The sequence below is a fragment of the Carettochelys insculpta genome, chromosome 1, assembly GCF_033958435.1.
Source record: "Carettochelys insculpta isolate YL-2023 chromosome 1, ASM3395843v1, whole genome shotgun sequence".
NCBI classification, from domain to species: Eukaryota; Metazoa; Chordata; order Testudines; family Carettochelyidae; genus Carettochelys; species Carettochelys insculpta.
In genome coordinates this window covers 291,386,077-291,411,152 of record NC_134137.1, presented here as the reverse complement: position 1 = coordinate 291,411,152, position 25,076 = coordinate 291,386,077, and the positions used below count along the sequence as shown (strand labels likewise).

At 47.8% G+C, this 25,076-nt stretch overlaps 1 protein-coding gene across 1 annotated transcript in view; it reads left to right on the top strand.

Moving 5' to 3' along the window:
* CFAP54 (cilia and flagella associated protein 54) overlaps nucleotides 1–25,076 on the top strand; it is a 315,059-nt gene that overhangs the window by 104,497 nt on the left and 185,486 nt on the right. The window contains exons 24-26 of the mRNA XM_074983979.1: nucleotides 4,747–4,889; nucleotides 22,417–22,564; nucleotides 24,606–24,761. Coding sequence (XP_074840080.1) covers nucleotides 4,747–4,889; nucleotides 22,417–22,564; nucleotides 24,606–24,761 — 447 coding nt within the window. The remainder of the gene's footprint in view (nucleotides 1–4,746; nucleotides 4,890–22,416; nucleotides 22,565–24,605; nucleotides 24,762–25,076) is intronic.

The following is a 25,076-nucleotide window of genomic DNA, read 5'->3' as shown; positions in this document are numbered from 1 at the left end:
GCCCCCGGACATGGTGGGGGGTAGAGGCAGGCATGGGCAATGCGGGATCCTGTCCCTTGATCCCCGTCGAGGGGTAAGGCCCCCCTCCCCAGCCCTCGGTCCTCCAGGGGCGTTGCAGTCTGCCCGTCCTCGCCTGCATTATCCCTATAAATAGTTCCCCCAGCCTCCCTTTTTCCCAGTTCCCCCAACCCCCAGGTCAAGGTCCCCCCCCAGCCCCCTGTACACGGCTTCCCCACCCCTCTATACATAGCTCCTCCAAATCGCCTGTAAATAGTTCCACTCAACCCACCTGTAAATAGTTCCCATGGTTATGGAGAGGCATAGGCAGTTGTAAAGTGCTAAATAAACAATTTATTGTGTTGTTTAACTCTGTGTTCCCTGCGCATATGTGGGAGTGGTGTTGGGGTGTGTGTGCATGGGATGGTGGTGAGGTGTGTGCAGGGTTGGGAGGGCTCAATGGAGCCTCCAGTTGGAGGCCTAATGCAGGGCCTGCCATACTCATATCCTGTCCTACTGGGCCTGGTGACATGGGGTGGCAGGCGGCTGCTTGTACCCATGCCCTGCCTCGGTTGTCTACCGCTGCACAGCTGCCTCCTGCTTAGCTTCCACCAAGCTGTGCAGGATGCAGCAGGCCCTGACCACCACCGGGATGTTGGGGAGGTCCACCTCTAGCCTGGTGAGGAGGCAGCTAAAGCGCCCCATCAAGCAGCTGAATACTCACTCAACTGTATTGTAGTCCTGGTTGAGCCTCCTGTTAAAAACGTCCTGGGTAGGCTGGTGTGACCTGTGTACTCTGGCTTTGTGGGTGCGGCTGGACCAGCCCACACAGATGTCCTGGAACTGTCCTTTTGTGTCCATGACCGCCTGCAGAACCACAGAGTGTTAGTCCTTTCAATTCACATAGGCCCCGCTGCTTTGCTCCAGGGCCCAGATGGCAATGTGTGTGCTGTCGAGCACCCCAAAGCAGTTTGGGAAGTCCAGCTCCTCGAAGCCCTGAATGGCGTTGTCCAGGTCCCCGATGCAGATCAGCTGCTGCAGAGGGACCTTGTTGATGGCTCAGATGACCTGCAGGGCATAGGGGGAGAACAGGCTCATGAGTGTGGGGTGGGAAGCAGCATGCCCGCCCTTCCCCACCTCCGTCTCCTACAGGGCATGCCTCCCCAGGGCACTGTCCCCCAGCCCCCTGTATGCCTGCCCATCCCCGTCCCATCCCCCAGTCTTGCTGGGAGCCACCTCCCAGTTCCTGATGGTGCCCCTTGCTGGTGAGCCCCCTTCCCTCTGCCCCCTGCTCCCTGCCTATGGTGGGAGTGTGACCTGGGCATGGCTTACCCTGTTCAAGACGGCCCTGACGGTAGCTCTGCCTCCCCCAAACTGGTGGCTGGCGGATTGGTGACTGTTTGGGGTGGCCAGTTTCCACAGGGTGCTTGCCACCCATTTCTGGAGTGGGAGCGTCGGCCTCATGCAGGTGTCATGGTGCTGGAGGGCTGGGGCAAGTCAGTGGAATGTTCCCTTGGTCATTCTGAAATTCTGTAGCCACTGGTCATTGCCCCAGTCCTCCAGGACCAGCTGGTCCCACCAGTTGCTGCTTGTGGGGAAGCTCCAGAAGCAGCGAATGACCCAAGGGACCAGGACAGATGCATCGCACCCTCAGGACAGCCTCCAGGAGGGTGGCCACCAGGATGACCACCCGGAGCTGCTGTAGTACTGCGGCCAGCACCACGGCCAGCATTTTGGCCACGGCCTCGACGGGCAATAAAGGGGCCTGATCAAGGTCCATGGGGGCCCAGGCTGCCTTCTCCACTTGCTCTCCCTTTGCCTGCATGGGGACAGCTGGCTGGCGCTCAGTGTGTGCATACCAAGGCTCTGGGGAGGGGCCCTTTAAAGGGACGGCTGGCGACAGTCCCAGAAGGGGTTGGCCGCCATGTGACCCTGCCCACAGTGTTTCCTGGCCCCGTACTTTTGAAAGGGCACTGTGGGACATGTGGTCGCTCTCTTTTGAAAGGGGAATGACCAAGGCTTTATTCCACCCTTTCTGATGAACATAAGAACGGCCATACTGGGTCAGACCAAAAGTCCATCCAGCCCAGTATCCTGTCTGCCGACAGCGGCCAGTGCCAGGTGCCCCAGAGGAGGTGAACTGAAGACAATGATCAAGCGATTTGTCTCCTGCCATCTGTCTCCGGCCTTTGACTAAAGGCTAGGGGCACCATACTTTACCCTTGGCTAATAGCCATTTATGGACCTAACCTCCAAAAATTTATCAAGCTCTATTTTAAACTCTGTTAGGCTATGTCTACACTAGCCCCAAACTTCGAAATGGGCATGCAAATGGCCATTTTGAAGTTTACTAATGAAGTGCTGAAATACATATTCAGCGCCTCATTAGCATGGGGGCGGCCGTGGCACTTCGAAATTGACACAGCTTGCCGCCACGTGGCTCGTTCAGACGGGGCTCCTTTTCAAAAGGATCCCGCCTACTTCAAAGTCCCCTTATTCCTGTCTGCTCATAGGAATATGTATTTCAGCACTTCATTAGTAAACTTCAAAATGGCCATTTGCATGGCCATTTTGAAGTTTTTGGCTAGTGTAGACATAGCCTTAGAGTGCTGGCCTTCACAGCCTCCTCCAGCAAGGAGTTCCACAGGTTGACTGTGTGCTGTGTGAAGAAAAATTTTCTTTTATTTGTTTTGAACCTACTACCCCTTAATTTCATTTGGTGTCCTCTTGTTCTTATATTATGGGAACAAGTAAATAACTTTTCTGTATTCACTTTCTCCACACCATTCATGATTTTATATACCTCTGTCATATTGCCCCTCAATCTCCTCTTTTCTAGACTGAAAAGTCCCAGTCTCTCTAGCCTCTCCTTATACGGGACCCTTTCCAAACCCTTAATCATTTTAGTTGCCCTTTTCTGAACTTTTTCTAATGCAAGTATATCTTTTTTGAGGTGAGGAGACCACATCTGCACGCAGTGCTTAAGATGTGGGCGTACTATAGTTTTATATAGGGGAAGTATGATAGTCTTATTCTCTATCCCTTTTTTAATAATTCCTAACATCCTATTTGCTTTACTGACTGCCGCTGCACACTGCGTGGATGTTTTCAGAGAACTATCCACTATAATTCCAAGATCCCTTTCCTGATCTGTTGTAGCTAAATTTGCCCCCATCATATTGTAAGTGTAATTGGGGTTATTTTTCCCAATGTGCATTACCTTACACTTACCCACATTAAGTTTCATTTACCATTTTTCTGCCCAATCACTCAGTTTGCTGAGATCTTTTTGAAGTTCTTCACAATCTACTTCGGTTTTGACTATCCTGAACAGCTATTCCTAAAACTCAAGACCTATAAATTGTAGCAGAACCAAGTGGATATGACATTTATTTTACTCAGATATGGCGATGTGCCGACCTACTCTGGGTCCCGTGGGTGCGCGTGGGGTGTGATACAGCGGGGGGAGTCGGGTGTCCCGTGACTGACCACCCCACCTTTATAGCAGCCTGATATAGTGTAGCAGCAATATGTGATTCAGTGTATTCACTTTAAAACCTAGGTTTCCACAGTATTATGAGTACCAGGAACAATAACACTCCGATTGTGAACACCACAATGTCCTGTGGCTGTTCTAAGTCCCAATAATTCTCTATACAGACCCAGCTAGTCCAGCTAGTGGTATTTACCGATAGTGATTTATTCATTTATTCGTAACTACAATTACTTAACACTTGTTATATATATATATATATATAATTATTTATTTGGCATAGGCTAAATACTAGGTTACATATAACTGTATATAATTACATGTGACTTACCAATAACATCCAATGCTCCCACATCTCACCAATAACTACGTTACAGCGGCCCTTCAAGTCAGAGATACGGCTTGGTTGGGACCTTTCGTGGTGGTGACGTCCGGGTGATCAGGCCGGGGTCTGCTGTCTGGACTGGAAGTTGCTAGCCTCCGCCTTGTGTCCAGGAGCCCACACCCTTATTCCTGCTAAATCACCTTTTATACGGTTTCTTACTTGGGGGTTCGATACCTGGCCAATTAAAGCGTTTGTTACCTAATTTGGACTTTCTATCCTCCCGGCCTGTCAGAACATGTTACAAGATTTCCTCTGTCCTTGGTCTTTTTCTGAACCTCCCCTGGGACCCTCTGATGTTGTACAACCAAGATGTTCTCTTTGAGGGGCTTCCAGCTACTAGCCCCAGCTGTTCTCTTTGGGGGCTTACTATCTGCTTGTCAGGATGTTCTCTTTGGGGACTCTCCAACTACTTGTCAACTTTCTGATTTCTTTCTCCTGGCCTGACTTCAGACCTTCCCGCCGTTGTATGATAGCGTTCCAAGATGGAGTGTATGGTCATTCTGCCTTGCGAGTGAGGCCCGGCCACCAGGTGCTCGTGCTCCCACAAGATACAGTTCTGATAGCACTGTCACAGATTAAATGTAGTAAGGGTATAGAAATAGAAGAGTTGAAATCTTGCTTACTCCTGTAGTCATAAATGACTTGGAGTGGCCATGTAAAGAACACGGAAAGTCAACGGCTTTGTGTGAATTAACACATTCATAGTTATCATGCATTTGATGAGGTATGCTCCAGCCTATGAAAATTTATGCCCAAATAAGTGTGTTAGGTTTTTAGGTACTACAGAACTTTTCATTATTCATATTCATAATAGTTGCTAATAATTTTTAATATAAAACTATGTCATTTCAAAACTATGCTTATCTTGCAGATTGCCTATCAGACAGGCAACTATACATTAGCCAAAAAAGCATTTTCACCAGTGTGGAACTATTTTGTCTTGGCTCCTTCATCGCAATCTGCTGATCCAACAGTTATTTCTGCTAGCAGCAATTTGACTATATCTCAGAAAAGGTACTGGGCAAAAATAATTTTTACGTAAGAGTTAATTGTAAATGTTTACCAATTTATTTTGTAAAATGACAGGCTGTGACATTTTGCTTATATTTTTAGTATGAAAGAAAAATAAATCACAATCATTAAGTTGTGTCATGAAATTAATAGCATTTTCATTATAGATAGTGTCTCTAGTATTTGCACATTTTCCCTTGTAACAGTGTTTTCTCAGTAAGACATGATAAATGTTTAGGAAGTATACATTGATTTTGTTTGCCTCATTTTCTGAAGCCAAGCATCAGGCATCTGGATCTAGATTTTCAGATTATATGAGAAAGGCTAAGATTTTGTCAAGGATATTTTCAGTAAAGGTCACAGGTCATAGGCGATAAATAAAAATTCATGGAAACACATGACCTGTTCCTTCTGCCCCTGCTGTGCAGAGTTGGAGGGGTCCTACTGCCCCGCCGCATCTTCTCAGGAACTGCAGAGAAACCCCTTGACCTCCCATAATAGCAGGAGCTGTGGAGTATCCCTGTTGCCCATGGTGTCTTGGAATTTGCAGGCCCACTTCCTTAGGTGGTTCAGGTACATCACAACTCCCCGCGGCTGAAGAGGTGGTGAGACCCTGCTAGCTTCCTGTCATTGTGGCTGAAGTCAAGGAGGTGTTTGGAAGCCACAGATTCCTTGATTCCATGACCTCTGTGACAAAATCCTATCATTAGGTGTAAGCACCTACAATCCCAATTGAAATTAATGGGAGCAACAGGAGCTCAAGAAATGCTGAAAGCCAGGTCTCTGGTATCATGTGGAACACTCAAAAATCTACTAATATATATTTTAATATACTGAGATATTTTAAGAGTAATCCTTTAAAATTATCTTGGGGGTGGAGGGGGTTAGTCATGTCTGTCTGTAGCTTCACAGAAAAACAAGCAGTCCTGTAGCACCTTAAAGACTAACAATTGTATTCATTAGGTAACGAACTTTCTTGGGAAAGACCCACTTCATCAGATCATGAAAGCTCATTTCCTAATAAATAAAATCTTTAGTCTTTAAGGTGCTATAGCACTGCTTATACCTTTAAAACTATGAAATCTATAAATAAAATTCCAGCAGTGTCCTGTGAAAAAGGAAAACAAGGAAAGAACTACTATAAGGGTTTCATAATTACAAAAGCTTTAATTGAATAGTATCAAAAAGTCTGTTAAAATGCCATAGGTACAGTCACAAAAATATAGAAACCTGTAAGCCAAAGATAAGAGGAAGAGACACATTGCATTTTGATGTATAAAGTAATATACAAAAAAGAAACGGGCATACTACCTAATGTATGTCAACTGGTGATAGGTTAACATACATTTATTTGAAATGTGGAGTGTACATACGCATATTCTTTTTAGCCAAGCTTCTTTCTGCCACTCTTGGCAATATTGTATTAATTGGAAAAATTTGGTATCACTATTGAAATAAAATAGAAATAAAATATTCATAAGCTTTAGTTCTTCTTCAAGTGATTGCTCATGTCCAGTCACTGAAAGCTTTTTCCCTAGCCATTAGGTACAGGGTCAGTGCGGCACTGCCTGGAGTGGTGCCAATATGATGACCAATGTATGCACCCCCCTACCCCCCACTCAGTTCCTTCTCGCTGTGCTGCTGGTCATTGGAGCTCTTGCTTTCTCTGCTCAATTCTTCAGCTAGTAGCCTATTGTAGTGTAAATAGTTCTTGAAGAAGTGTAAATAGTTTTAATACTTGATAGTTAGTGTTTTAACTTATAGCCGAGGTGGGGCTTTCCGTCTCCCTTGGCACTGGGGAATGCCTGGCTCCCCAGGCTTTAACACTTGTTCAAAATGCGGCAAACGTATGCCCAAAAGTGACCCCCATTCAGCCTGTTTGATTTTCTTAGGGGAAGGACACTTGCATGATCGCTGTCCAATTTGTAAGGCCTTTAAGCCCAGAACTTTGAAAAATAGGGCCCAGCTCCTTAAAGTCCTTAATGGAGGCGGCTCTTAAGCCTCAAGAGTCTCCAGCAGGAACGGAGAGTGGAGCCTCCTCAGTGCAAAGTGCACTGGTGCCATCAACCACGGTGCTGCCTAAGGACTTCCGGCACCAAGAGCAGGTGCAGGCACCAATTGCCTTCTTGGCACCATAGGAGACAATCTCCAGTGCCAATGAAGAGGAGGAGGCATGAGAGTCATCACTCGCCAAAGTCAAAGTGAGGCGGCCTCAAGTCCAAGGCTTCGGCATGCACTACTGAGCTGCAGGAAGTGCACTACTGAGCTGCAGGAGGCGCATCCATTGAAGCTGGTGAGGAGCAGAAGACCACAGGCGCTGGATTTGCCCTCAAAGCTGGAGGCGTTTTGAGTGGCACAAGGATTTCTGCAGATGATGGTGCCAGTTTCTTCTCCGTCTATGAAGGACAGGTGCCATAGCACTGAAACGGAGCGATCAGGGTTGATAGACATGACACCAGCGCTGACCTCTGCGCTCACGTTGACACCAGCACTGACACCGTATTCAGTGCTGAGCGCTCTGGTGCTGACCCAGCAGACTGTGGTCCAGTTTCCGGTGCCCTGTACTCTGGCACCAGCACCGTCCTAGGCATGCATGACATTGGCACTGACTCCGATGGCCCTGCTGTGGTCATCTGCTTTTGAATCGGTGTCCGAGTCGGACTCCTTTTACTCGAGCTCCAGACGAAGTGGGAGCTCGAGACGGTTGCACCATAGCCATCACAGGCAGCATAGTTGTCACTCAAACAATACTAGTTGGCTGCCGGCTTTGCAGGTGACTCAGCAGTGGCCCTTCTGGACCTGTAGGCATTTCATGAGACGGAGGCGAGGCTGTTGGAATGCCTTTAATGGTGCCGGGGGGCCCGCTGATCCTGCACTCAACACCATCGGCGTCACTGGGTGCCCCACCACCGGACCAAAGACAGGAAGTGGCAGACATCATGGAACCTCCTGCATCTACTTCATTGGCATCAACCTTGGCACTGTTGTTGGCGCTGTCGCAGTGGGACTGGACCTGTTCGGTGCCGGCACCATCCATAATTATACCTACAGTGCCAATGGGACAGGCACCAGTCCAGGCACTGGCAAGTGACTCAAGTTCAGGAAGCGGTAATGGCACTGTTTGTGGCACCTGGCTGGGTTTTTCCGGCCAGCTGGTGCCTATGCCAGCTGCACCTTTGGTGTCCACAGTTTGTCCATAATTTCCATGGGGGGCCAAGTGCCTGAACAGGTCACTGCTGCCCTTCCCCTCCAAATGCAGGCACAAGGGCTATCATCTTCTTCCTCCCTGGATGAGGTGGTAGCAGGCTCATCGGTCTCACCTGTATTGAAAGATGGCAGGGCTTTTCAACTGCTCCTTAGGAGAGTGGCCCAAAACTTGGGGGTGCAAGTGGAGGAGGTCCAGGATGAAATGGACCCTGTCATGGACATTTTGTCCTCCACAGGCCCCACCAGGGTGGCTCTACCCATAATCAAACCAATTGCCACTACATCTAAAACTGTTTGCCAGGTCCCTGCTTCCTCCCTTCCTACGGCCCTGTAGGAATGAGAGATGGTACTTTGTCTCATGCCAGGGCAACGAACATTTGTTCTTCTTCGAGTGGTCTCCATGGGTGCTCCACATTAGGTGTCAGACTCACCCCGGTGCCACAGATCAGAGATTTTCAAGCTGTATCTCGTCGGGTCGTGCATGCACCAATGTGCGCTGGTCCTTCGCATGCTTTCAGTCATGTTCGTCATCCAGTCCATGCCAGTTCCTCTCAACCGCCAACAGCTGCAGATGGAATTCACTTCAGCTCCAATGCCTAAGACAGATAAATATGTTATTAGTTCCATTATCAGTTTTTCGTTAAGCTCGTTCTCTTATAAACTGTTTTAAGTTCTTCTGTGTATAGGTTTAAAAAAAAAAAAGAGAGAAGAGAGTGGGAAGAAGAGAGAGAGGAGGCAGTTGCCTTCCGCAGCCTGCTACCTCCACAGACTGTTGAATTTTGTCTGTTTTACTAGCTATTAGTAGCTGTTAAGTACCCCGCTAAAGTTGCAAGTCGTCACATATTTGAGAAATGTCTTCGCCGGGGTTTAAGAAATGTGACTTGTGCCATGAAGCTATGCCTGCCTCCGACGGCCATAGCAAGTGTATTCGCTGTTTGAGAGAGACCCATGTCCCGCAAAAATGTTCTCACTGCTCCAAACTGATGGCCAGAGCAAGGAAGGACAGAGAAATGAGCCTAAAAATGATTCTATTTAACAAGAGTCTTCAGCCTAAGTCATTGGAGACGCCCCAAAGGGAAGGGCACTCAGGGCCGCATAAGAGGAAGGCAGCCTCTGTGATCTGCTTGACACATAAGAAAAAGAAGATATCTGCTACTCAGTCCTTGCCAGTATTATACGCGAGCAGGATGAGTGAGGCACGGGGCCGAGAAGTGCTTGCTGTCCAGGGCAGCGCAAAGGCCGCGGAACATAAGACAATGCCTGGGGCTCAGATCAGCAGGGAGTCGGCACTGAGGACCCTGCAGGCACCAAAGCAGCAGGCACCAGAGGCCATGGCACCGAGACGCCCGGCACGAAGAGCACCGGAACTGGACGCTCCAGCATGGGCTCTGACGGTGTCGGAGGTTGCTGCCTTTGTGGAACTGCAGGCAGAGGCACTAGGCGTGGCACCGACGGCACCGACATCTGCACCAAGATCTCAGGCACTGGATGCATTGGCACCAACCAAACAGCCACGCGGGCTGGGCAAGGCAGGGGATAAGACCCAGCACCGAGGTCCATCACCAGACCTTCTTATGATGCTGCTCTCACCCAGTTCTCCACCTGAGGTGTGCATCACAGAATGGTTGGCAACACCACCAGCCTTCCTGAGACCTCCATCTCTATTTTTATGACCACCTTCTCCCTGGCTTAGGCATCCCTCACTGGTTGCCTCAGAGGAGCTGCATGAGCATCTCTATAGAGCATCTCTGCCGATGTCCACATCATCTAGGAGATCACGCTCCTCTTGGCGCTATACATACAGGCATGAATCATGGTCCAGATCTCCATCACTGGGTCCCTGCCCTTGCTACTACAGTCACTCGTATCATAGTGAACATCACTGGCACCGGGCCTCAAGGTCAAGGGATAGATCCCCGCTCCAACCTTCGTCTCACAGGCGTGTCTCCCCCCTCCCTCTAAAAATAGCTCACGTCTCTCCACCGGGAACGGGTCCAGAGTCCCTAGACCTTCCCCTGGAATCCCTAAGGAAGCAGACACAGGAGGTGTCTGAGGAACAAGGGGAAGCATATCACACCAATGCCTCCTCGTTGTCCCCAGGCAAAGTGGTTGTTCTAGTGGATATATCTCCCCCAGATGATCTCAAGCAATTTCAAGAGCTCTTTAAAAGGGTAGCACAGACCCAAGACATACAGATTGCGGAGGTGCAGGAGAAACAGCATAAGCTTCTCAAAAACCTGAGACCCCCCGTATCATCTAAAATTGCCATCCTGCTAGATGAAGCCATTATAAACATACATATGGCAGACCCCAGCCTCCATTCCACCTGCAAACAAGCAGGCAGACAAAAAGTACTTTGTCCCATCCAGGGGATGGAATTCTTGTTCATCCACCCCCAACTGAATTCCCTCATGGTGGGGTCTTCTCAGCACAGATCAAAGACACCACAATACAAATCCATGGGGCAGACAAAGACACAAAAAAGCTGGACTTATTCGGAAGGAAGGTATATTCCTCTTCCACCCTGTTGCTGCGCATGGCCAATTGTGCTGCCCACCTTTCAAAACATAATTTTGACAACTATACAAGACATACCTCACTCATGGACTTCTTCCCGGATGATAAGAAACTGGTCCTGAAGGTGATAGTCCAGGAAGGCTACGTGGCCTCACGTACAGGTGGCCAAATTGCCCTAGACGTGGTGGACACAGCAGCTCGCTCTACAGACACCGCAGTGGTGATGCGCAGAGAATCATGGCTCCAAACATCTGGCATCCCCAAGGACCTGCAATCAAAAATCATAGACCTCCCATTCGACAGGGAAAAGCTGTTTGCTGACTCTACAGGCTCAGTCCTCCACTCCAGCAAGGACTCGAGAGCTACGCTGGGAATGTACAGGAGGAAAATATTTTATCCATAACAAAAACGCTACACCTACCACTTCCAGCACCCACAATACCAGCAAGGCTATGATCAGGGATGCCACCAACAACAGCAGCAACAAAGGCCGCCTTGGTGATGTCCCCAGCAAGGCTACGCATCGGCAGCACAGATCCCTATGCAGCAAAATTGACTGCTATGTCGAGGACTGCAACACCACAAACATCCTTCAGTGCCATTCACAGCATATGTTTCACCACCAACTCAGACCATTCTGCCGTCAATGGCAAACTATCACTACAGACAAATGGGTATTCGAAATTGTTGCCGTGGGGTACGCCATTCCATTTTCAATCCATGCCCCCACCAAAACCTCCTACCCAGTCCCTCGTCAGGGACCCCTCTCACAAAATGACCCTAAAGCAGGAGGTAGACCACTTCATGTCCATAGGGGCAGTGGAAAGAGTCCCGGACGAGTTTCAAGGGAGAGGTTTTTACTCCCAATATTTTCTCACAGAGAAGAAAACAGGAGGCTGGAGACCAGTCCTGGACCTATGGGTTCTCAATCGTTATCTCCACAAACAACATTTCAAGATGACCACAATCGCTTCCATGGTCATGGCACTGGACAATGGGGACTGGTTCGCAACCTTCGACTTACAGGATGTGTATTTTCACATAACGATCCACCCAGCACACAGGCGCTTTGTCCGCTTCACAGTAGGCTCAGAACACTTCCATTACAGAGTCCTCCCCTTTGACCTCTCTTCAGTGCCCAGGGTCTTTACCAAGGCACTGTACGTAATGTCAGCTTACCTGCATCGACCATTTTCCTGTATCTGGATGACTGCCTGCTGAAGGGTGTCTCACGGGCAGATATTCTGCGCATGATAAACATTACCACAAAGGTTTTTCTCTCACTGGGCCTAGTCATCAACTTCCAAAAATCAACGATGGAGCCCACACAAAGCATAGAATTCATAGGGGCATGCCTAGACTCCATTATGTCGAGGATGTATCTGCCCGACGTACATTTTCATGCCATTCGGTCCTTGGTGCAAGTGCTGATGTACAGCCCCACAGTGCCATTCCTAACTTGCTTGCAGCTACTGGGACACGTGGCTGCCACCATGTTCGTGGTACAGAATGCCAGACTGCATATGCAATGCCTTCAGCACTGGTTGGCAATGGTATACAGGCCAACGATACATGCCATTCCCAAAAAGTTATCTCCCCCAGTGGAGGTGCGAAAGTCTCTGGCATGGTGGGCAGACCCCAAGGATTTGCTATCGGGGTGCCCTTTCACCAACCGCAGATGGTGTTTTTTCTCACGACAGACGCCTCCCACATAGGATGGGGGGCACACATGGGCAGCAAATCGACACAAGGGCGATGGTCCCCCACAGAGATGGCATTGCACATAAATGTATTGGAGTTCAGGGCGGTGTTCAATGCATGCAGGCACTTCTACAAACACCTGCGGAACTAGGTGGTCGGGGTCAACACCGACAACACTTCCATAATGTTCTACATCAATTGCCAAGGGAAGCCAGATCCTGCATATTATGTACAGAAGCAATCCGACTGTGGAATTGGTGTATTGCAAACAGCATAATCTTAAAAGGCTCTTACTTACCTGGTGTCCACAATGTGAGGGCAGATCAGCTGAGCAGGCACTGCGCTCTCATGCATGAATGGGAGATCCACTCCAATCTGCTCCACAGTATATTCGACATCTGGGGATTCCCTCAGATCGACTTGTTTGCCACCTACACCAACAAGAAATGCCCTCAATACTGCTCCAGAGTGGGCATTGGGCAAGACTCACTGGAGGATGCCTTCCTGCTCTCATGGAGGTGCCCCTTGCTGTATGCATTTCCTCCCACAGTACTTATTCACAAGGTCCTGGAGAAAGCAAGGAGGGAGAGGGTGCGCCTCATACTTATAGCCCCAACAAGGGACCGACAGCATTAGTTCCCTCTACGACTACACATGTCGTGCTGCCCACCACTCCCCCTCCTGATCGTACCGGACCTCCTCACATGGGACCAAGGGACCATAACACACCCTCATCCTCGAATGCTCCACCTCAAAGCATGGCTAGTCCATGGCTCAGTGCCTTAGAGAGAACATGCTCAGCAGGGGTAAAAGAGGTCCTGGAATGCAGTCGTCAGGCCTCTACCAGGAAGGCTTATGCATACAAATGGAAACGCTTTACATCTTTGTGTCTGTCCAAACAATTAACTCCTCTAGAGGTCTCCATTCCTACAATTTTGGAGTACTTACTGGACCCGAAACAGGGTGGACTCACTTTATCATCACTAAAGGTCCACCTTGCAGCTATATCAGCATTCCAACATGCGGCAGATGGGTCAACTGTATTTACCCATCCCATTACCACATGGTTTCTAAAGGGCCTCACAAACTTATATCCCCCGCGGAAACCATTATTGCCTTCATGGAGCTTGGATCTGGTCCTTGACACACTGTCTAGACCACCCTTCGAACCATTGGCCACCGTCTCCCTCCGTCTACTTACCATGAAAACAACCTTTCTTCTCACAACTACATTGGCTTGCAGGGTGAGTGACCTGGCAGCCATAATGTCAACACCACCCTATACAACTTTCTCAAAGGAAGTGGTAGTTCTGCGCCTACACCTGGCGTTCCTTCTGAAGATCGCCTCGGAGTTCCACATTAACAAGCCAACACTTGTACCATCCTTCTACCCGAGACCACGTACCTCAAGTAGGGGAGTGCAGCTGCACTCACTCAATGTGAGGAGAGCACTAGTCTTTTACATAGACAGAACCAAACCCTTCCGGAAGACAGATAGGCTCCTGTTGTCTCTTGCACCCAGATCAAAAGGGGAAGGGCTATCATCACGAAGAATTTCAAATAACATTGTAGCCTGCATAAAAACGTGCTATGAGCTCCTTAAGACCCCTCTGCCAGTTCCACCCAGGGCTCACACCACTAGAGTGATGGCGGCCTCAACAGCCTTCTTTAAAGGAGTCACACTAAAGGACATCTGCAGAGCAGCAACATGGTCATCCTATGACACCTTCACCAGACACTATGCGATTCACTGGGTGTTGGATGAGGATAGACGTCTATCGACAGCAGTCCTTTCAAGGGCAAGCTGCACATAAATCCGGTACCCACCTCCATTTTTCTGGGGTCACTTCTGGGTAGTCACCTAATGTGAAGCACCCACGGGGACCCCTAGAAGAAGAAAAAGAAGTTACTTCTTGTGTAGAAATGATGGTTCTTTGAGATATGTCCCTGTGGGTGCTCCACTACCCACCCGTTCCTCTCCGCTTCGGAGTTCTGCTTTATGTTTTCCAGGAGCACCCAGGGCGGCTGGTTGAGAAACTGGTATGGGCCAGATCACGCACATGACCAAAAGTGCACGAAGGACCGGTGTGCATGGCGCATGTGTGACCTGACAAGATACCACTTGAAAATCTCCGATCTGAAGCACCGGGGCCAGCCCGACACCGAACGTGGAGCACCCACGGGGACACATCTCGAAGAACCATCATTACTACACAAGTGAGTAACTTCTTTTTCACATATCCCCCACCTGACTCCCTGGTAGTGGACACTGCTAACCATAGAGAATGCCAATGGTTCCAGGGTCCCTCCTTGAAAAATAGAGAAGCTAAATGCTCGGACCTCTATGGGAGGAAGGTCTTTTCAATGGGAGGGTTGCAATTAAGAATTGCTAACCAGCAGGCTCTGGTATGCTTATAATACCATCAGTGCCCTTTCTAGGTTCTGTGAGATGGTGCTACTGAAAGCCAACCAGGACTTCACAGCCATGGCAGAGGAGAACAAACTGACTTCAAGTGTGGCCCTGCAGGCAGCACTGGATGCTGCAGATGCTGCCATGAGGGTTATGGCCTCTGGAGTGGCAATGGACGGTGGCGGGGCGGGGGGGTGGGGCGCTATGTTGCAGGTTTCTGGCCTGCCTCATGAGGTCCAGCAGACAATCCAGGACCTCTCCTTTGATGGCCCTACCCTATTTTCAGATAAGACAGATAAAAGACTGTATAGTCTGAAAGACTCTAGGGCCACCCTCCACTCCTTGGGCCTGCAGGCACCTGCCAACCAATGCTGGCATTTTAACCCCTGTCCTCAGCAAAGACAGTTTCCGCAGCCACAAAGGGACAGCAGTAGAAGGTGAAACAGGACGGGCAGGCACCGCTCACGCCAACAACCTCAGGGCCACTGAAAAGGCCCACAGGGACCCAAGCCTCAGTTTTGATGGCAAGTTCGGGAGCATTGAGTTGATCTCACCCACTCCAGCATCCGCACTTTTTATGTTTTGCCTATCCCTCCTTTACCATACAGAGTGCGGCATCACCACAGACCAGTGGGTCCAGTGTACGGTAGAGAGGGGATATGCTGTTCAGTTCTCTTTGTACCCTACTTCCCAATCCCCTTCTCTATCCCTCTTCAGGGACCCCTCTCACGAGATCCTGTTAAGGCAGGAATTGCAATCCCTCCTAGATTGTTCCTCCCAGGTTCAGGGACAGGGGTTTTATTCCTGGTATTTCCTAATTTCAAAACCAAAGAGGGGCTTGAGATCCATGCTGGACTTAAGAGGTCTTAACAAATTTGTGAAAAAGGTAAAATTTCATATGATATCCCTGGGTCTCATACTCCTGATGCTGAAGCAGGGGCATTGGTTTGTGGCTCTCGACTTACAGGACACATATTTCCATTTTGCAATCTACCCTCCTCACAGGAGGTTTCTGAGGTTCACGTTAGATGGGAACCATTATCAGTTCACAGTCCTGTCTTTCGGTCTGTCTGCAGCCCCAAGGGTCTTCACCAAATGCATGGTGGTAGTAGCAGCATCCCTACGCAGGCAAGGGGTGCAGTTGTTCCCATACCTGGATGACTGGCTAGTCAAGGGCTGTTCCAGGGAACAGGTGATTCAGCATATACAGTTGATCCATCATACCTTAGTAAGCCTCGGTCTCTTGATCAACAAGGCAAAGTCCGTGTTACTCCTGCCTCAGTCAATAGAATTTGTAGGGGCACAACTGGATGCCAGGTGTGCCAGTGCATTCCTGCCGGACAACAGGTTCAGGTCGAGGGGGCCATCATCTGAGACATTCTGGCAGTTCCCACCATGACGTCCAGGTGCTGCCTGCATTTGCTGGGTCACATGGCAGCATGCACCTTTGTGGTACAGCACGCCAGGTTTAGGATGCACGCTCTACAGCTATGTCATCAGTGTATCACCCTTTAAGAGACAATTTAGACTTGGTGGTTGCGGTGCCGACGTAGACTTTGTCAACCCTGAACTGGTGGTTGGACGAGCAGCCCTCACTTACCCTAGTAACAGATGCTTTGGACTGGGGGTAGGGAGCACATCTTGGTCAGCTATGAATCCAGGCTTCACATAAATGTGTGGGAGCTCAGGGCCATCAGACTAGCATGTGTGACTTCAAGGCAAATCTGATGGGACATTGCGTGTCAGTACAGACAACATGACAGCAATGTGCTATATCAACAAACGGGGGCTCATGGTCCTCTCCCTTGTGCCACAAGGCCATGATGCTCTGGGACTTCTGTATACAGCACAACATCATGCTGCAGGCCCTTTACCTGCCAGATGTGCACAATTCACTAGCGGACCAACTCAGCAGGCTCTTTACAGATCACCAGCGGTTTCTCCCCCCGGAGATCATTCATTCTGTTTTCCAGAGGTGGGGGTATCCCCAGGTGGACCTGTTCACCTCCCACGTCAGTGCAAAATGCAGGACATTTTGCTCCAACCGCAATCAGAGCCCGGGATCCTGGTCAGACACCTGCAGTGTCCGCAGGTTGGGGAGGCTGATGTATGCATTCCCTCCAATACTGCTAGTTCACAGGGTCCTCCTCAAGATTCGCTCAGGAGGGGCATTGATCGTGTTGGTGGCGCTGGCATGGGCCCATCAGCACTGGTACTTGACCCTCCTGCATCTGTTGATTCACAAGCTGATGATGTTGCTGATCCAGCCAGACCTGCTGATGCAGTAAGAGCGGAGATTGCAACATTCCCATCTCCAGTCACTGCACCTCATCATGGACGCTCCGTGGCTGAGGGTCCAGGAGCTGGCCTGTTTGGATCCCATAAAGGAAGTATTGTTAAATAGTAGAAAACCCTTCATAAGGGTGACTTATTTGGCTAAGTGGAAAAGGTTTTCAGTGTGGGTGTATCACAGAGGGCTCTCCCCCTTGCAAGCCCCCATCCTGTTGATTTTAGATTACCTCTGGGGCCTGGTTCAGGAGGGCTTGTCCCTTTCCTCAATTAGGGTGCACTTAGCTGCCATGTCAGCCTTTCAGCCGGATCATGGAACATCTTCTGTGTTCTCAGAACCCGTAGTCAAAAGGTTTCTGAAAGGGTTAGAAAAAATCAAGCCCTAGGTTTGGGCACCATTGCCCCTGTAGGATCTCAAATAGGTGTTAGCCAAGCTTCTGGGGGCCCCCTTTGCACCTCTGGCTACCTACTCCCTGCTGTTTCTGAGTTACAAAACAGAGTTTTTGGTGGTAATCACCTCAGCCAGGAGGGTATTTGAGTTGAGGGCACTTTCAGTGGACCCCTTGTACACAGTGTTTCACAAGGATAAGGTTAGGCTGAGACCTCACTTCTCATTTTTGCCTGCGGTGGTCTCCATGTTTCATGTTAACCAAGACATTTCCCTACCGGTATTTTACCCAAAGCCCCATACCTCCCTGAGGGAGGAATGTTTACATACCTTGGATGTTAGAAGGGCACTGGCCTTCTATATGGATAGGACTAGGCACTTTAGAAGAACGCAGCAAATCTTTGTGGCAGTTGCTGATAGGATGAAGGGCCTTCCAGTCTCCTCCCAGTAGATTTCCTCCTGGATAATGATGTGCATCAAGGAGTGTTACAAGCTCATGGGGGTTCCTCCCCCTCTGTTTAGGGCACACTCCACGAGAGCACAGGTGTTGCCTGTGACATATTTGGCATAGATGCCTATCCAGGACATCTGTAGGGCGGCCACCTGGTCCTCAATTCATACATTTACAGCACATTACACTTTGACACAGCATGCATGGAGAGATGCTGTGGTGGGCAGGGCTGTCCTGCAGTCCATTCAGGGCTCCAACACTACCTCCTAGGCATTGGCTTGTATTCATCCAACTTGGAATGGACATGAGCAATCACTCGAAGCAGAAAAGACAGTTACCTGTTCTGTAACTGGTGTTCTTCGAGATGTGTTGCTCATAGAATCATAGAATCATAGAACACTAGGACCGGAAGGGGCCTTGAGAGGCCATCGAGTCCAGTCCCCTGCCCCGACGGCAGGACCGACCACTATCTACATCATCCCTGATAGACATCTATCTAATCTGTTCTTAAATATCTCCAGCGAGGGAGATTCCACAACCTCCCTTGGCAACTTATTCCAGTACTTGACCACCCTGACAGTTAGGAACTTTTTCGTAATGTCCAACCTAAACTTCCCTTGCTGCAGTTTAAGTCCATTGCCTCTTGTTCTCTCCTCAGAGGCCAAGAAGAACAAGTTTTCTCCCTCCTCCTTATGACACCCTTTAAGATATCTGAAAACCACTATCATGTCCCCCCTCAATCTTCTTTTTTCCAAGCTAAACAAGCCCAGTTCTTTCAGCCTTGCTTCATAAGTCATGTTCTCCAGACCTTTTATCATTCTAGTTGCTCTTCTCTGGACCTTCTCTAATTTCTCCACATCTTTCTTGAATTGGGGTGCCCAGAACTGGACACAATATTCCAGCTGAGGTCTAACCAGCGCAGAGTAGAGCGGTAGAATGATTTCTCATGTCTTGTTCACAACACACCTGCTAATGCATCCCAGAATCATGTTTGCTTTTTTTGCAACAGCATCACACTGTTGACTCATTTAACTTGTGATCTACTAGAACCCCTAGATCCCTTTCTGCTGTACTCCTTCCTAGACAGTCGTTTCCCATTCTGTATGTGTGAAACAGATTATTCCTTCCTAAGTGCAGCACCTTACATTTATCTTTATTAAACTTCATCCTGTTTACTTCAGACCGTTTCTCTAATTTATCTAGATCATTCTGAATTATGACCCTATCCTCCAAGGTAGTTGCAACCCCTCCCAGCTTGGTATCATCTGCAAACTTAATAAGCGTACTTTCTATGCCAATATCCAAATCATTAATGAAGATATTGAACAGAACTGGTCCCAAAACAGACCCCTGCGGAACCCCACTTGTTATGCTTTTCCAGCTGGATTGAGCACCATTAACAACTACTCTCTGGGTGCGATTAGCCAGCCAGTTATGCACCCACCTTATTGCAGCGCGATTTAAGTTGGACTTGCCTAGTTTGTCGATAAGAATATTATGCGAGACCGTATCAAATGCTTTACTAAAGTCTAGGTATACCACATCCACTGCTTCTCCCTTATCTACGAGTCTCGTTATCGTGTCAAAAAAAGCTATCAGGTTGGTTTGACATGACTTGTTTTTTACAAAACCATGCTGGCTGTTCCCTATCACTTTACTACCTTCCAAGTGCTTGCAGATGACTTCCTTAACTACCTGCTCCATTATCTTTCCTGGCACAGAAGTTAAGCTTACTGGCCTGTAATTTCCTGGGTTGTTCTTATTCCCCTTTTTGTAGATGGGCACTGTATTTGCCCTCTTCCAGTCTTCTGGAATCTCTCCTGTCTCCCATGACTTTCCAAAAATGAGAGCTAACAGCTCAGCTACCTCTTCTATCAGCTCCTTGAGGATTCTAGGATGCATTTCATCAGGCCCTGGTGACTTGCAGACATCTAATTTTTCCAAATGGTTTTTAACTTGTTCTTTTTTTATTTCAAAAACTAGCTCTACCCCTTTTCCACCAGCATTCACTATGTCAGGCATTCCTTCAGATTTCTCTGTGAAGACCGAAACAAAGAAGTCATTAAGCATCTCTGCCATTTCCAAGTTCCCCATTACTGTTTCTCCCTCCTCACTGAGCAATGGCCCTACCCTGTCCTTGGTCTTCCTCTTGTTTCTAATATATTTGTAAAAGGCCTTCTTGTTACCCTTCATGCCTGTAGCTAGTTGGAGCTCATTTTGTGCCTTAGCCCTTCTAATTTTACTCCTGCATTCCTGTGTTATTTGCCTGTGTTCATTCTTTGTAATTTGTCCCAGTTTCCATTTTTTATAGGATTCCTTTTTCAGTTTGAGATCATGCAGGATCTCCTTGTTAAGCCAAGGCGGTCTTTGCCCATATTTACTATCTTTCCTACATAGGGGAATAGCTTGTTTTTGGGCCCTTAATAATGTCTCTTTGAAAAACTGCCAACTCTCCTCAGTTGTTTTTCCCCTCAGTTTTTCCTCCCATGGGATCTTACCTACCAGCTCTCTGAGTTTACCAAAATCTGCCTTCCTGAAATCCATCATCTCTATTTTGCTATTTTCTCTCCTACCAGTCCTTAGAATTGTGAATTCTATGATTTCATGATCACTTTCACCCAAGCAGCCTCCCACCTTCAAATTCTCGACCAAGTCCTCCTTATTTGTCAAAATCAAATCCAGAACAGTTTCTCCCCTGGTGGCTTTTTCAACTTTTTGGAATAAAAAATTGTCTCCAATGCAGTCTAAGAACTTATTGGATAGTCTGTGCCCCGCTGTATTAGTGTCCCAGCATATATCTGGATAGTTAAAGTCCCCCATCACCACCAAATCCTGGGCTCTGGATGATTTTGTTAGTTGCTTAAAAAAAGCATCATCCACCTCTTCCACCTGGTTAGGTGGCCTGTAGTAGACTCCTAACAGGACATCACCCTTGTTTTTTACCTCTCTTAAACTAACCCACAGACTCTCAACACATCCATCTCCTATGTCCATCTCCACCTCAGTCCAACTGTGTACATTTTTTATATATAAGGCAACACCTCCCCCCTTTTTTCCCTGTCTATCTTTCCTAACCAGGCTGTAGCCTTCAATACCAACATTCCAATCATGTGTATTATCCCACCAAGTTTCTGTGATGCCAATGATATCATAGTTGTATTTATTTATTAGCACTTCCAGTTCTTCCTGCTTATTATTATTCTTGCATTGGTATATAGGGTTATATATGTATAGGTATATATGTCCATTCTAAAACCCTTCCGCCTTCCCCACTGCCGGAGTAGCCAGCAAGAAGGACCTGAGCGGGGAGTGGGGGTGTGGTTGGCAGTTGCACATATTGGTCGCCATATCAGCGCCACTCCAGAGGGTGCTGCCCTGACCCTATGGCTACTGGCTAGGGAAAAAAGCTTTTGGCAAGTGGGCGTGTGCCTGCGCACACCCAACTTAGAATGGACATGAGCAACATGTCTGGAAGAACATTCGTTACAGAACAGGTAACTGTCTTTTTTTGCCAGAAACAACCTGGGCCACCTAAAGGCTCTGGCCCTGCTGGTTGCTGGCCAGCCCCTTCTCCTTCTCTCTATGGTATCTGTGGTGCTTCCGCTCAGCACTCCTGATACTATAGCTGCCCAGCGCAGACCAAAGAATGTGACTTTTTGCCCCAGTCCAATGCTGGCAGAATTAAGTGAAATTAATCTCATTTGCATCATCATAATCAGCAACTGTATTAATCCTTTTGATTTATAATGTTCTAATTAGAATTTATATTATTCACAATTTATGCAATCTATAGCTGCGTCTACACGTGCACGCTACTTCGAAGTAGCGGCAGTAACTTCGAAATAGCGCCCGTCGCGTCTACACGTGTTGGGCGCTATTTCGAAGTTGAAATCGACGTTAGGCGGCGAGACGTCGAAGTCGCTAACCCCATGAGGGGATGGGAATAGCGCCCTACTTCGACGTTCAACATCGAAGTAGGGACGTGTAGACGATCCGCGTCCCGCAACATCGAAATAGCGGGGTCCTCCATGGCGGCCATCAGCTGGGGGGTTGAGAGATACTCTCTCTCCAGCCCTTGCGGGGCTCTGTGGTCACCGTGGGCAGCAGCCCTTAGCCCAGGGCTTCTGGCTGCTGCTGCTGCAGCTGGGGGTCCGTGCTGCATATAGAGGGTCTGCAACTAGTTGTTGGCTCTGTGTATCTTGCACTGTTTAATGAAAGTGTGTCTGGGAGGGGCCCTTTAAGGGAGCGACTTGCTGTTGAGTCCACCCCGTGACCCAGTCTGCAGCTGTGCCTGGCTCCCTTATTTCGATGTGTGCTACTTTGGCGTGTAGACGTTCCCTCGCTGTGCCTATTTCGATGTTGGGCTGAGCAACGTCGAAGTTGAACATCGACGTTGCCAGCCCTGGAGGACGTGTAGACGTTATTCATCGAAATAGCCTATTTCGATGTCGCAACATCGAAATAAGCTATTTCGAAGTTGGGTGCACGTGTAGACATAGCCTATATGTGACATTTCTATACGGTAATTATATACTTTTACCATTATTTTGTCATTTGTATTTTGCAGATTATGTGTTGATGTTGTATCTCAGACTTCTCCAATCCTGTTGCACCTCTTTCTTAGGAACATTTTTATTATCAATGAGATTAATGTTAAAGAAGGATCACTCTTTTGTGATTCCATTTGTTTCAATGAGATACTATACAATGGACAAGTAAGTTTGGCTTAAAACTAATGTTGGTTTTCTGTTTACCTTTTTGATTTAACCAGTTTTATCTCAGAATTCCATGGTATATTCTACAGTGTATGCACTGTAAGTGCAGTGTTGCTCATTCTTTATTAGCATGGTATCCATCAAGTACAATCTTCTGTGTTTTTAAGACCTCTTCACATTTGCTGATATTTCTGTATCTTTGGCGAAAGTACTCTTTATAGATCAATTATCTCCTCATTGAGAGGCACACTGAAACCAGTGGAAGGACTTCCATTGGCCGTTTCTACACATGCCTCTCTCTTTGAAAGTGGCATGCTAATACAAGGTCCAAAATATACTAATGAGTCACAGATGCAAATTCCCCACACCTCATTAGCATAAGGTCATGTGATTTGGAGTCGGAAGATGTTCTTCTGGAGTCGAAAACACTGTTTAGAAGCGTGGCTCCTGGGGGTCTTCTGGAAGGAAGTCCTTCTTCCAAAGGTCCCTTCTTCCCAAAAATTTTCAGGAAGAAGGGACCTCCGGAAGAAGGACTTCCTTCCGGAAGACCCCGCCCCCAGGGGCCGCGCTTCTAAATGACATTTTGGAGTCCAGAAGAATGCTTCCAGACTCCAAATCGTGTGACCTCATGAGAATGAGGCACAGGGAATTTGCATCCGCACCTCCTTAGCATATTTTGGGCCATGTATTAGCATGCCACTTTCGAAGAAAGTGGCCTGTGTAGAAATGGCCATTGACTGCAGTAGAATCAGGGTCAGGTCCTAAAGAAAGAAGCAAAAATTACTGCTTCAGTGTTGCTAAATATTTTCTAAATGTTTTTGTAACTTGACCTGTATTTTTCTTTAGTATGAAATTTGTAATAGAGTAGGGTGGGGAAACACTTTGGCTCAAGAGCCACATCTGGGTAGGAAAATTGTACGGTGGACCAAGAATGGGTGGGGTATGTATGGGAGGGTCAAGGCAGGGGTTTGAAGAGCAGAAAGTGGTGCGGGGTGCAGGCGCTGGCTCAGTACCACTTATCTTAAGAGGCCCTGGGGTGGTAGCACAGCAAGGCTAAGGCAGGCTTCCTGCTTGCTCTGGCTCCATATGGCTCCTGGAAATGGCCAGCATGTCTGTCAATATCTCCTGAGTGGTGGGGGAAGGAGGTAATTCTGTGCACTGTTGCCATCCTCAGACACTGCCCCCACAGCTCCTGTAGCCCATGGTTCACAGTGCCTGCAGGCAGGGGCAGCATACAGAGACCCCATGTGCCCTCCACCCGCAGGGCCCACAGGGTGTGGCAGCTGCTTCCATGAGCAGCATGGGCTCCACTGCACTACCTGACTGGTCCTGCAGGCTGAATTAAAAGCCCTGAGCAGGCCATAGTTTGCCCTCCACTAGGCTAGTATGCATCTCTTATCTCTCTTACTTCCCCCAAAGTGTTGTAGTATTTCTGAAAGGTAGTAATGCCAAGGTACATCAATTCAACTTTCACTCTATTTTTATTCCAAGTCCCACTGTACTTCTTTTACATTGGGACCCAGTCCTGTACTCCTTACTCATGTGTTACATATCAGTGACTTCACTGGGCCTGCACACGAGTAAGGGGTTCAGAATTCAGATCTAAAATGTCATGGCAACAAAGGAGTTGATACCTTCCCATCAATTAAATGTGAGAGATTAGCATGTGAAATTTCTGTTTTGCTAAGGGATTTTGTTTGCTTGTTTGTTTGTTTGTTTGGTTTTGTGTCACGGCCCATCTGTCCTTGGTTTGTAGAAAGGCAGTGGAGGTTGAAGTCCAGGCTTTATAGCCTTATAGTCACAGGATACAATTAGTTCAAAATCACAATCCTCCTTTGGAGCCACAAACAGTGCTACTTTCCCTCATATACTTTTAGCTGGGATCACTGTAAAATTTACTCGAGATTCAGACATCCTACATCCTAAACAATTATACTGCTGCTTAAAACATAAAATATAAAATTTTCTTTTTCCACCCTCTGTGATGAATAATTTAAACAACAGAATTTACATCTGAATAAAAATGTTTGTTCATTTATAGGTTGCTAGACTAGCTGAATGTGAGAGAATGATAGTGGCGATTGAACTCAGTAATTGGTTAAATGATACAAATTATGTTCTGCAAGCTGTTGTTCAATGTTATGGTCTCCTTGCTCCAATTATCTATCACAGGATTGCATCAGTGCCAGTAGTTCAGGTAAGAGCATTAAAAGAAAGGCACCTTGCACACAAATCTTCTGAATTTAAAAATTATTGTATAATGAAGTAGACAAAAGTTGAACCAAACTTATGAACACTGTGTTCTTAGGAGCTTATTGAGAACACAATTTTTAATGCTTTTGATAACTTCACAAGAAACAAGGCATTTATTCCATGCACGTCAAGTACTGTTTGGTTTGCCCCATTAGCCCTGTTAGCAAAGAAGTGGGTGTTGGTGCTCACATACTCAGCTTGAGTAACTGAGCTTTTGCTTCGTTGCTTCTGATAGGTGGAGCCAGAATGCTGTCTGTAA